The sequence below is a fragment of the Schistocerca piceifrons genome, chromosome 8, assembly GCF_021461385.2.
Source record: "Schistocerca piceifrons isolate TAMUIC-IGC-003096 chromosome 8, iqSchPice1.1, whole genome shotgun sequence".
NCBI classification, from domain to species: Eukaryota; Metazoa; Arthropoda; class Insecta; order Orthoptera; family Acrididae; genus Schistocerca; species Schistocerca piceifrons.
In genome coordinates, this window is record NC_060145.1 from 491,774,924 (window position 1) to 491,788,847 (window position 13,924).

Here is a 13,924-nt window from a genome sequence, read left to right on the forward strand (position 1 = left end):
GAAGAATCAATACGCAAAGAAGTGGGATACGGAAGTACTAAGGAATGACGAAATATGTTTGAAGTTCTCTAACACTATAAATACAGCAATAAGGAATAGCGCAGTAGGCAGTACAGTTGAAGAGGAATGGACATCTCTAAAAAGGGCCATCACAGAAGTTGGGAAGGAAAACATAAGTACAAAGAAGGTAGCTGCGAAGAAACCATGGGTAACACAAGAAATACTTCAGTTGATTGATGAAAGGAGGAAGTACAAACATGTTCTGGGAAAATCAGGAATACAGAAATACAAGTCACTGAGGAATGAAATAAATAGGAAGTGCAGGGAAGCTAAGACGAAATGGCTGCAGGAAAAATGTGAAGACATCGAAAAAGATATGATTGTCGGAAGGACAGACTCAGCATACAGGAAAGTCAAAACAACCTTTGGTGACATTAAAAGCAACGGTGGTAACATTAAGAGTGCAACGGGAATTCCACTGTTAAATGCAGAGGAGAGAGCAGATAGGTGGAAAGAATACATTGAAAGCATCTATGAGGGTGAAGATTTGTCTGATGTGTTAGAAGAAGAAACAGGAGTCGATTTAGAAGAGATAGGGGATCCAGTATTAGAATCGGAATTTAAAAGAGCTTTGGAGGACTTACGGTCAAATAAGGCAGAAGGGATAGATAACATTCCATCAGAATTTCTAAAATCATTGGGGGAAGTGGCAACAAAACGACTATTCACGTTGGTGTGTAGAATATATGAGTCTGGCGACATACCATCTGACTTTCGGAAAAGCATCATCCACACAATTCCGAAGACGGCAAAAGCTGACAAGTGCGAGAATTATCGCACAATCAGCTTAACAGCTCATGCATCGAAACTGCTTACAAGAATAATATACAGAAGAATTGAAAAGAAAATTGAGAATGCACTAGGTGATGATCAGTTTGGCTTTAGGAAAAGTAAAGGGACGAGAGAGGCAGTTCTGACGTTACGGCTAATAATGGAAGCAAGGCTAAAGAAAAATCAAGACACTTTCATAGGATTTGTCGTCCGCCCTGGTAGCTGAGTGGTCAGCGTGACAGACTGTCAATCCTAAGGGCCCGGGTTCAATTCCCGGCTGGGTCGGAAATTTTCTCCGCTCAGGGACTGGGTGTTGTGTTGTCCTAATCATCATCATTTCATCCCCATCGACGCGCAGGTCGCCGAAGTGGCGTCAAATCGAAAGACCTGCACCAGGCGAACGGTCTACCCGACGGGAGGCCCTAGCCACATGACATTTCCATTTTTTTATAGGATTTGTCAACCTGGAAAAAGCGTTCGACAATATAAAATGGTGCAAGCTGTTTGAGATTCTGAAAAAAGTAGGGGTAAGCTATAGGGAGAGACGGGTCATATACAATATGTACAACAACCAAGAGGGAATAATAAGAGTGGACGATCAAGAACGAAGTGCTCGTATTGAGAAGGGTGTAAGACAAGGCTGTAGCCTTTCGCCCCTACTCTTCAATCTGCACATCAAGGAAGCAATGATGGAAATAAAAGAAAGGTTCAGGAGTGGAATTAAAATACAGGGTGAAAGGATATCAATGATACGATTTGCTGATGACATTGCTATCCTGAGTGAAAGTGAAGAAGAATTAAATGATCTGCTGAACGGAATGAACAGTCTAATGAGTACACAGTATGGTTTGAGAGTAAATCGGAGAAAGACGAAGGTAATGAGAAGTAGTAGAAATGAGAAGTAGTAGAAATGAGAACAGCGAGAAACTTAACATCAGGATTGATGGTCACGAAGTCAATGAAGTTAAAGAATTCTGCTACCTAGGCAGTAAAATAACCAATGACGGACGGAGCAAGGAGGACATCAAAAGCAGACTCGCTATGGCAAAAAAGGCATTTCTGGCCAAGAGAAGTCTACTAATATCAAATACCGGCCTTAATTTGAGGAAGAAATTTCTGAGGATGTACGTCTGGAGTACAGCATTGTATGGTAGTGAAACATGGACTGTGGGAAAACCGGAACAGAAGAGAATCGAAGCATTTGAGATGTGGTGCTATAGATGAATGTTGAAAATTAGGTGGACTGATAAGGTAAGGAATGAGGAGGTTCTATGCAGAATCGAAGAGGAAAGGAATATGTGGAAAACACTGATAAGGAGAAGGGACAGGATGATAGGACATCTGCTAAGACATGAGGGAGGGTACTAGAGGGAGCTGTAGAGGGCAAAAACTGTAGAGGAAGACAGAGATTGGAATACATCAAGCAAATAATTGAGGACGTAGGTTGCAAGTACTACTCTGAGATGAAGAGGTTAACACAGGAAAGGAATTCGTGGCGTGCCGCATCAAACCAGTCAGTACACTGATGAAAAAAAAAAAAAAAAAAAAGAAAAAACCCTTTCCTCACTGATTCTGCAAAGAACCTCTTCATATGTTGATTTTATCAGTGGACTTAATTTTCAGCAGTCTTCTGCAACACCAACTTTTTACTGCAGTCCATAATTAACTACCATGCAATGTTGTGCTCCAGACATACAGGGGGTGAACATAAAATTGAAAACACCAAAAACACAGCGCATTTCTATGCCTAATAAGATGTAGGAATCCTGTTGGCATTCGAAACAGCTTTCAGTGATCTCAGAATGGATAAATATAGAAACTGTGTGGTTTTCAAGGGAATTTTATATAATTCCTCCTGCAGTATAGCTGCAAATTTACGTACTGATGATGGAAGTTGATAGGGATCATGCAACCCACTCTCCACAGTAGACCACAAAGGCTCAATAATACTGAGATTTAACAAGTTTGGTGGCGAGGATAGATATAACAATTCATTCTCATGCTTACAAAACCAGTCCCAGATGTTGCAAGCTGTGTCAACAGATGTCCGGTTGTCTCGCAACAAAGCATCGCCACAGGGTAATCAACATTGCACTGTGGGATGGACCTGATCAGCAAAAATGGTTAAGGAATCACTGGCAGTAATGCTGCCTAGAGAATAGCCTTAGCACCCACAGAATATCACAATACGGCTGCCCAAATCATCACTGATCTCCCACCATGTTTCAATCTCGGAATGTAAACTCAGCCAGAAGTTGGAAACAGTACGAAACAAGACTCATCTGACTAAATCACATTCTTCAATTTTCTCATGGTCCACCTTTTATGACTTTGGCATCATGTTTTTCCTTTACAGACATCAGACTCACTGATGAGTGATTTTAGAATTCCAGTTCAGCCTGTATTTCCTCCTTATGGAGCTCCCTTCGTGTTGTTTTAAAGCAGATGGGTACGTGACTAACATTCAGTTCTGCCACAATTTTTGCAGCTGTCCTCCTACTCTTTGACACAATTCTCTTCAATGACCATCTGTCACAATTACTCAGCACACAATTTCATCTGTGTTATGACTTAGTGGATGATGTGTTTTGCTTTCCCTGTATGCTGTATAGATCATCGCCTCCTGAAACACCAAAAACTTTGGCTGTCTCAGTTAAAGAAGCACCCACCTTAGAGCACCAACTATTTGTCCATGTTGAAATTCACTTAGCTCTGTCATAATGTAATCACAACTACGTAGAACATTGTCCTAACCACAAGTGACACTTTCAACACATTGAGGACACTGCGTATGTGTCATTCGTGGTCAAATACAACATCACAACCTGCCTGACTGGCTACCATCTGCACTTATGTTCAGGCATGTATTTATCATTGTGTTTCCATTTTTTGTCCAACCTCTGTAAATTCTCAAGTCCCTACCTGATGTTAATGCCTATGTTTGACACAAGTACTCTTTTTTATGTGGAAAACTCTCCCTGCCTCTGCTAGCCTTATCAAATGGCATCATGCTGATTTGCAGACAGGCACAACGGAAAGACTGTTATACACCAAGTTTTCAGCCAAAGCCTTCTTCAGAAAATAAAGCCAAACACACACACACATCCACAAAAGTAGTCACACCTGCAGTCAAGCTGGAGTGGCCGGAGATAGTGATTACGTGTGAATGTGTGTGTATTTACCTCTCTTTTCTGAAGAAGGCTTCAGTTGAAAGCTCACTGTGTAACAGTCTTTTTGTTGCACCAGTCTGCAACTCAAAGTGACATATTTATGGTGAGTATTGATCTATCCTTTCCACAATTGTTCAAATGAATCTTTGATGTATCCATCTGTCTGTGTGGGGAAATTATCTTATTTATGCTAGCATGTTTCCTTCCAGTCTGATCAAAGGATACATCAAAACTATAATACAGCTGCTCAAGATATTACAAAACGATACCCATATCCCCACCGGCTTGTAGTACACGTATCATGCACCTCCAAATCCTTTTAAAAATAGGTATACACATTAGTTTCGACTATAGCTACTCTAGAGTTAAGAAATTGTTTGTGCCATTCTTGTCACACGCTTTTGTTGACACTAAATCTTTAGACACTTCTTAATTTTGGCAGTCACTTTTATTAGATTAACAATACACTATCATGATGTTTATCAGTAAGTTTAGTCAATTCTCCACTATTGTGTTTAGCGTACAAAGTTTCCCATGAACTCTGTATGCTTGTGCCACAAGTTCAGTACAGTAGCTCTGGATACACACAGTCAATCTGCATCTGCTGTTTACAATTCACCAACTGTGTGGCAACAACAACTTGCTCTTACTGGAGGTCTGAAGGTATAACATTATAGTTATTAAATATAATTCGAAAATGATCATAGATGTAATGATGATACAGAATACTTCCACAAATATTAGGCAGGTGGAACACATGAGACAATGTAAATGTGTTACAGATATGTCAAAACAAGATCCAGAAAAGAGGTGCTTATACCATGGTGTTTGTATTACTTTTTTCCAACACTTGCAATTTGGCAGCCCTATTCATGAAAAGTAGACCTCACAGCATCCAAATGAATCTGAAAATATTTTGTTTCTTATGTTCCTTACTTTCCACTACTGATGAAGTTAAAACTGTATCTTTCATTTTAATTTTCATACAAGTTCTCTGTTTATTTATCTCATGTATATGATCTCTGTTTATTTATAAACTGCAATGCACATATTCCTAGCACACAGAATCAGGCACAATATTCATTCCTTGTAACAACACCAGACTTTGCAACAGCACATTTTACATGTTTGAACAATGGACACCCTAAAGCATAACATGGGAAGGCACACTGGAATAAGGCAGTGTAATGGGAAACATGCATCTGTGTGGACGAAGTTGCAGGCAGCACAACAGAAGCCCCCACACGCACCGGCAGACTGGGCCTTCGGGCACGATCTCTTTCAGCATCGGCCAATTCTTTCTCTTCTTGAGTCAAGCGCACAGCCACATTGCGCATCACGTCCACTTCATACACCAAATCATCAAAGGCAGCTTGCTGCAGCAAAGGTGGCTCCAGTTCAGGTCTGTCAGGTGAGAACAAGATTGTGTTACTTCAAGTTGTAGATATGACTATAAAATAAATTATAGCAGTATGAAAACTGATAAATTGTTCCAAAACAGTATTAAACTCATTACGTATACTAAGAAATGGTGAGAAATAGGGAGGAGAGTAAGAGAAAGGCGAAAGGAGGAACAAAGAGGAGAGAAAAGCACAGAGGGGGATGAAAAGGTAAACTGGTGGTAAGAGCAAAGGAGAAGATCAAAGTGGAGGCGGAAGGAGTAAACCATTACTGGAGGGCGAAGAATAGGTCATATGAGAAGGAGAGAGAATTAGGTCAAAGAGTGGGAAGAGGGGGGAAAGGGTTAGGTCAAAGAGAGGGATACGAGGAAAGAGTCAAAGAGAGGGATACGAGGAAAGAGTCAAAGAGAGGGATACGAGGAAAGAGTCAAAGAGAGGGATACGAGGAAAGAGTCAAAGAGAGGGATACGAGGAAAGAGTCAAAGAGGGGGAGATGGCCAGAGATGGAAAGAGGGAGAGGGACAGATAGGAGGAATGGCGGGTGGGGGGGGGGGGGGGGGGGAGACGGCGGGTGGGGGGTGGAGACGGCGGGGGGGACGGCGGGTGGGGGGTGGAGACGGCGGGGGGGACGGTGGGGGGAGGAGGGAGACCGTGGGGAGGGAGATGGGGGGGAGGGAGATGGGGGGGGGAGGGAGACGGGGGGGAGGGAGACGGGAGGGAGGGAGACGGGGGGGAGACGGGGGGGGGGGGGGGGGGGAAAGACAAAACTAAGGAAGATGTAACATATTTAAAAGACCAACAGATACATTAGCAACAATTTTATTTTAAAATTAACCATGCCCAGGTGTATATATAAAGTTAGTGTAACACAAACATATTTTGGTAATTAAGAGAGATTCTACTTTTGTTGTACAATACTAAAGAAAAGTGTTACCATGTATAAAAGTTATTGCACAAACTAAGAAAGTCATCTGCAAAACTGAGATACAATATATTTATATGAAGTGAAACATCACCCAGAAAAGCACAATAATTTCAAAATATTCATCATATTTATGTGGCAGTAAATCACTTTCTTTACATGATAAAGAATTTCAGTTCTAGAAAATTGTGCATTTCCAAATATGCAGAAAAATAGTGAATGCTGAGGGAATTGGATTAGGAAATGACACACTCAAAGTAGTAACGGAGTTTTGCTATTAGGGGAGCAAAATAACTGATGATGGTTGAAGTAGAGAGGATATAAAATGTAGACTGGCAATGGCAAGGAAAGGAAAGCGTTTCTGAAGAAGAGAAATTTGTTAACATCGAATATAGATTTAAGTGTCAGGAAGTCGTTTCTGAAAGTATTTGTATGGAGTGTAGCCATGTATGGAAGTGAAACATGGACGGCAAATAGCTTGGACAAGAAGAGAACAAAAGCTTTCGAAATGTGGTGCTACAGAAGAATGCTGAAGATTAGATGGGTAGATCACATAACTAATGAGGAGGTATTGAATAGAATTGGCGAGAAGAGGAGTTTGTGGCACAACTTGACTAGAAGAAGGGATAGGTTGGTAGGACATGTTCTGAGGCATCAAGGGATCACCAATTTAGTACTGGAGGGCAGTGTGGAGGGTAAAAATTGTGATGGGAAACCAAGAGATGAATACACTAAGCCGATTCAGAAGGATGTAGGCTGCAGTAGGTACTGGGAGATGAAGAAGCTTGCACAGGATAGAGTAGCATGGAGAGCTACATCAAACCAGTCTCAGGACTGAAGGCCACAACAACAACAGTAAACATAACAAATGACGACAAATATTTGTGTGTTAATTTACATATGCTTTCAGACCAAATCCAGCATCTGTCAAAATAGGTTGCTTTTTGGTACCTACTAAGCAAATATTCACAAAGGTCCACGTTTCCTAAAAGTTGGTCCTGCTTTTAAAGAAGCACAAAACTTGCTGTCTGACAGTACGTATTGTTGATTTCTACCCCACTTGTGACAGAAATAAATTGAACCTAATGGCTAGAAAGAGGCCTCTTTCAGGATATTAACACTGAAAATGATATCAGTGACCATGAGGTGGTTGTAGCATCAATGATTACGAAAGTACAATGGGAAACTATAAAAAGTTGAAAGAGCTACTTTTTTGTCGAACTAGATAAAGAGGCAGTAGTATCATATGCTGATGAGGAACTTTGAACATTTTGCTTTGGGCAGGAGCATGTACAGTAACTGTGGCTGAAGTTCATAACAACAGATACAGACTCTGTATCCAGAGTCATTTATCATGAAATCTTATAACTATTTTGTTGTCCTCCACAAAACTAACATAAGCTGATCCTGCACACTTCCCGCATCTCATATTCTGCGTACGCTCTTGCACAGTTCTGTGACTCTAATCAGTTATACAGTACCATTTACCAGATCTGCGGACAGTTAACTGCCATCGTAAATCTCCTCATCGGTGTTGCAGTTTTCACAAACATTAGTGCAGGTTCATTTTATAGCCAATTATCATACAGGACTGGATACTTACTTAAAAAAATGTAGACTAAATTCTACTTTGATTCATAAATTTCAGATTTCCTTTTCTACTAAGCTATACAACGATTTGACATGTAAATGAAGCAAACATGTGAGAATGCACACAGAGTATTGAGATGGTATTAGACGTAATTCAGTTTTATAGACAGAAACCAATGTCAGCACAGCAAACACATAAATATTGCATACAAAAGTTAACAAAGCATGTTCATGCATCACGTGTAGGCAATAACCATTGAAGAACATAATTTTCTTGAACAGGAAACTTGACTCTCATACAGTGTTACATTTTACAAGGGTCATTTTTCAAGTAAGAACTGATGGCGCATCATGTCCACGCATCCTGACATGTGACATATGTTCCCAGTCGGCCACTCTTGGCCAGTCTCTCACTACACTGTCATTAAGTTTCACATCTCTGCATGTGTTCGTTGTATGGTTATACTGCTGCATTTGTCACCATGTTAATCAATAATCCCACTGACTGTGCAGTGTACTCTGTTATACGGTCCCTACATGCAAAACAAATACATCCTGCTGAAATTCACCAGCAGCTTGACGTTTATGGTGCAGGTGTAATGAATGATGGAAATGTGCATAAATGGTGTAGGCTGTTTAATGAAGGTAGGACAAATCTTCATGATGATGAATGATCTGGATGTCCTACTGCCACGAATGAAGATTTGACATAAAAAGTTGATGAGGCAATTAGCCACAACAGGCACTTCATTATTGACAAGCTGCATCAGAAATTTCCACAGGTTTCAAGATCAGTATTTTATAATATTGTTACTGACAAAATTTGCTACAAAAAATGTGTGCGAGATGGGTACCGAAAATGTTGACAGAAGATCACAAAACAAAGCAAATGGTGCATTGTCAGTTTTGGAGTGCTACCACAAGGATGGTGACGAGTTCCTAAGTTGCACCGTGGCCGGTGATGAAACGTGGATTGCACAATACACTCTAGAGAATGCACGTCAGTCCAGTGAGGGGCGTCATTCAAACTCGCTGATGAAACCATAAAACTTCACACAAGAACATTCAACATGGAAAATCATGGCCATGATTTTTTGGGACCGGAGAGGCATTCTTCTGGTAGACTTTTTGTCAAAAGGAATGACAATCAATGATGAGATGTACTACGAAACATTAATAAAGCTTAGGCACACAATTCAAAATTGCCGGCAGGTACTGTTCTCTAGCAGCGGCATTCTGCTTCACGACAATGCTCAGCATCACATTGTGGCAAGAACAACAATGCAGCTGGATAAGTTTCATTGGGAGTTACTGGATCATCCATCACACAGCCCTGAAATAGCCCCATCAGACTTTCTTGGTGGAAAGTGCTTAGAAAATGATGACATGTTGAAAGAAACTGTTACTAACTGGGTTAATAGCCAGACAGCAGATTTCTTTGATGCTGGGATTCGAAAGCTGGTACCAAGACTTAACAAATGTTTAAAATCTTCATGGTGACTATGCTGAAAAGAAAAAAAATGTGCATGTTTGTTGTACAATTTATGTTCATAAATAAAATTTCTCCAACTCCATTACAAATCGGTTCTTACTTTAAAAATGACCCTTGTAATTACTGCTAGGAAAACAATGGTTCTTCATCACTTCCCCCATGCCCTCACCTCCTCAGATCTTAAAATTCTGTCAGCCTACTGCTAATACGAAAGGTTATTCTCTCACCAAATCCTGTGGACAGTCACATTGTTTCTGCTCTTGTAAAGTACCTATACATACTTTTACAAGTGTTATCCAGAGTCTTAAAAATACACTATCGGCCATTAAAATTGCTACACCAAGAAGATGACATGCTACACGCGTGAAATTTAACCGACAGGAAGAAGATGCTGTGATATGCAAATGATTAGCTTTTCAGAGCATTCACACAAGGTTGGCACCGGTGGCGACACCTACAACGTGCTGACATGAGGAAAGTTTCCAACCAATTTCTCATTCATAAACAGCAGTTGACCGGCGTTGCCTGGTGAAATGTTGTTGTGATGCCTCGTGTAAGGAGAGGAAATACGTACCATTACGTTTCCAACTTTGATAAAGGTCATATTGAAGCCTATTGCAATTGCGGTTTATCGTATCGCGGCATTGCTGCTCGTGTTGGTTGAGATCCAATGACTGTTAGCGGAATATGGAATCTGCGGGTTCAGGAGGATAATACGGCACGCCGTGCTGGATCCCAATGGCCTCGTATCACTAGCAGTTGAGATGACAGGCATCTTATCCACATGGCTGTAACAGATCGTGCAGCCATGTCTCGATCCCTGAGTCAACAGATGGGGACGTTTGCAAGACAACAACCAACTGCACGAACAGTTCAACTATGTTTGCAGCAGCATGGACTATCAGCTCGGAGACCATGGCTGTGGTTACCCTTGACACTGCATCACAGACAGGAGCACCTGCGATGGTGTACTCAATGACAAACCGGCAAAACGTCATTTTTTCGGATGAATCCATGTTCTGTTTACAGCATCATGATTGTCACATCCGTTTTTGGCGACATCACGGTGAACGCACATTGGAAGCGTGTATTCGTCATCGCCATACTGGCATATCACCCAGCGTGATGGTATGGGGTGCCATTGGTTACACATCTCTGTCACCTCTTGTTCACATTGACGGCACTTTGAACAGTGGACATTACATTTCAGATCTGTTACCACCCGTGGCTCCACCCTTCATTCGATCCGTGCGAAACCCTAAATTTCAGCAGGATAATGCACGACGGCATGTTACAGGCCCTGTAGAGGCCTTTCTAGATACAGAAAATGTTCGACTGCTGCCCTGGCCAGCACATTCTCCAGATCTCTCACCAATTGAAAACGTCTGGTCAATGGTGGCTGAGCAACTGGCTCGTCACAATACACCAGTCACTATTCTTGATGAACTATGGTATCGTGTTGAAGCTGCATGGGCAGCTGTACCTGTACATGCCATCCAAGCTCTGTTTGACTCAATGCCCAGGCGTATTAAGGCTGTTATTATGGCCAGAGGTACTGATTTCTCAGGATCTATGCACCCAAATTGCGTGAAAATGTAATCACATGTCAGTTCTAGTATAATATATTTGTCCAATGTGGATCTTTAATGGATTTTCCATTGTTTGATTTTCACCCTACAATTCTTGTAGAACATCCAACTATCAGGTATACTTCCATCAATTCAGAAACCTTACAATTTAAATGCCATTAAGAATGTGAAATGGACTTCCAATGTTGTTGGCTTATGCAATTAAAATGTATCATTTCCTTTCAATATGTTGAAATAAAATACTTCCACCAACTGTATAGCACAGAAATGAAAACTAATAAAATTTTTTCTTTGTCATATTCATTTTTCTCAAACCAAAAATAGTAAGGTCTTACTTGTGAAGCATTCAAAAAATTTTTTTGTTGTTGGGCAGTGTAATTTGCCTTTTAAGATTAACTGGATAGAAACTGAAGCAATGAATTAAAATTTGTGCCCTGGTCGGGACTTGAACCCGGATCTCCTGCTTACTACGAGGTATAGGTAGGATTTCCCCGTTACGTACAAAGCTGGGTGTGCTATTCCAATATCAGACAGTTTGGGCAATACTGATGATTTAAGAGGGGGAAAATGGGCTAAAGGTGTGAACTGAAGTTTGTGTCAGGGACGGCACTGGACTAGGGTAGTCCTTGCAACTGTGGTAGCCACAATGTGGTGTAGTAAATTATAATTCATTACTTCAGCTTCTATTTTTATCAAAGATAAATCATAAAATTAGCCCTTCTTTGTGAGTTTCTTCATTTTTACTGAAGCCACACTGGTCAATCCATATTTTTGTAGACAACTTGAGTTAATATACTGCAAACATAATATTAAATTCATGGTTTGACAATATGCACAGCTGCCAGCAATTGCTGTATTTGCACTGGGATTATTACATTCTTCTTTAAGCGTGAGGATATTTGGTCTGTCTCATATATTCTACATACTAGGTGAAACAGCTTTGTTGTGGTTGGTTCTCCCAGGAATCTTCATGGTTCAGAGTCACTGTCATCTCCTAGGGGCACCTGTTTAAGTTATGCCTCTTCAGCACTCTCTCAAATTATTCTCGCAGTATCAGAGTCCCTGTCCAACCCCTACCGCTTCCTTTTCATAATATTGTCTTCCAGTACATTTCCTTCGTACAGCTATTTTATATATTCCTTCCACCTTTCAGTCTCCTCCTTAAGTATATCTAGACTACCATTCTCAAATCATATTACTGTTAATGAATAAGGCCTTTCTTTGCCTAGTTTCATCTTTATCAACTCAAGCAGTACTATCTCTAACCACATTCGATCTTTTATCAACTGAAGTTTATGGTTGTAGTCCTCTCAATAATAATGTTCGTTTTCTACTACTTTTTTGTGCCCTATGATGGATCAGTGACCAAATTTTTTATGGTGAATACATCAATATTTATTTCTTCTTTCACTTTAATAAACACACACACACACACACACACACACACACACACACACAGAGAGAGGGAGAGAATATTCAGACATAGATATTAATCACATATTTATTTCAGTAGCAATAAAATATTTTATATTGTCTCTCTTTGGCATGGTCATTTCCCACAGACAAATCATAAAATGGTGAGGTTTAGGGAAAACTGTAAACATATAACTGCTGTGCACTTACTTTATTTTCACTGAATTTATATCACATTACTATAGTTATGTGCCATTAAAAAGCAATTTACATAGCAAACATTACAGAAAATGTTTAGTGAGAATGCGCTAGTGAAAAAATCTCTGTGGTTAAGAAACGAAACACACAACTGTTAGCTGTGTACGTCTTTCTCAATCTCCTCACAATCAGTCATCTAATATATGTCACAGAATGCCAGGAAACTACGTTACAGTACTGGTAACTATGAAGTATAATGCACACTGTAGTACAGTACACAATAACTTGTTAACTGGAATACAATGCATATACGTACCGCACATGTGGCCCGAGCTGGGGAAGACTCCAAGCATGGGGGAGGCCACCATGCAGATCAACAAAACTTTCTATTCCTGCAATATTAAGGCAGCGTGGCTGAGGTGTTCCACAAGAAGGAACAGCAGGGGATTCTGGCGGTACCGCCTTCACATCGACACCGCCACTTACAGGAGGTTGCTGAACATGAGCCCCCATACCACCATTATTGCTGGTGTTGTTATCTGCATGGATGGTCTCATCGTGTGCCTGTATGACATCACAAAGTGTAACACCAGTTTCTCAAGCCAGTCATCAGCCAATGGAACTGACAGAAATTTACAGAAGTGCTGAACAACATGGAAGAAATGCACACTTACAGAGTTCGTTAAATTTGAAACTGTTCTAATGGTGAGATAAGGAGTAATCCATAAAAAAATGGAAATTATTGTTACATATTAACGCTTTTGAAAATAAAAGAATGGTTTCTCATTTCACACAGCCCAACTAAATACTTTAATCACATCCTTTTTCAGATTTACAAGAAAACTTTAATTTGGAAATGTGCATAGCGTTTACATTACCACTACTTGGTCCTTACTTGAATACCAGAAGACAATATACATAGGATACAACTCTTCAAAAAGAGCTAATGTTCTGGAAAGTTCTGTCTTCTGGCCCCCCTTCTTATTTTTGCTATGAACCATTAGCCCTGCTATCTTGCTTTATGATACTCATTTCATAGTCATCATCTTATCATGATAAATTTGAGGATGTTCCAGTCATGTACACGGAACATGTTTATTAACACAATTTCCTCACATCACTACCATTTAAAAAACTATGTAAAATGTTAGTCATGTGGTGCACTATTATTCTATCTTCACTAGATTCAAGAATGCATCAATTACGAACCTGTGCATTAGTTTCTCTACATTCTTTGCCACGATCAGTTTTACAGAATTTGCTGTCAGGGAAGAAATTCACCACTATGACACTAGAGTTAAAGAAAATCTGAATATTCC

At 40.3% G+C, this 13,924-nt stretch overlaps 1 protein-coding gene across 4 annotated transcripts in view; it reads right to left on the reverse strand.

The window, feature by feature from the left end:
- The window catches only part of LOC124712506 (tau-tubulin kinase homolog Asator), a 625,336-nt gene that overhangs the window by 35,265 nt on the left and 576,147 nt on the right, over nucleotides 1–13,924 (reverse strand). For 3 of the 4 annotated variants that reach the window (XM_047242808.1, XM_047242809.1, XM_047242810.1), the window contains 2 exons: nucleotides 12,922–13,169; nucleotides 5,252–5,405 (listed from right to left, as the gene is read on the reverse strand). The exons of the other annotated variant lie outside the window; for it this stretch is intronic. In XM_047242808.1, the coding sequence (XP_047098764.1) occupies nucleotides 5,252–5,405; nucleotides 12,922–13,169 (402 nt within the window). The remainder of the gene's footprint in view (nucleotides 1–5,251; nucleotides 5,406–12,921; nucleotides 13,170–13,924) is intronic. 4 annotated transcript variants of the gene reach the window in all.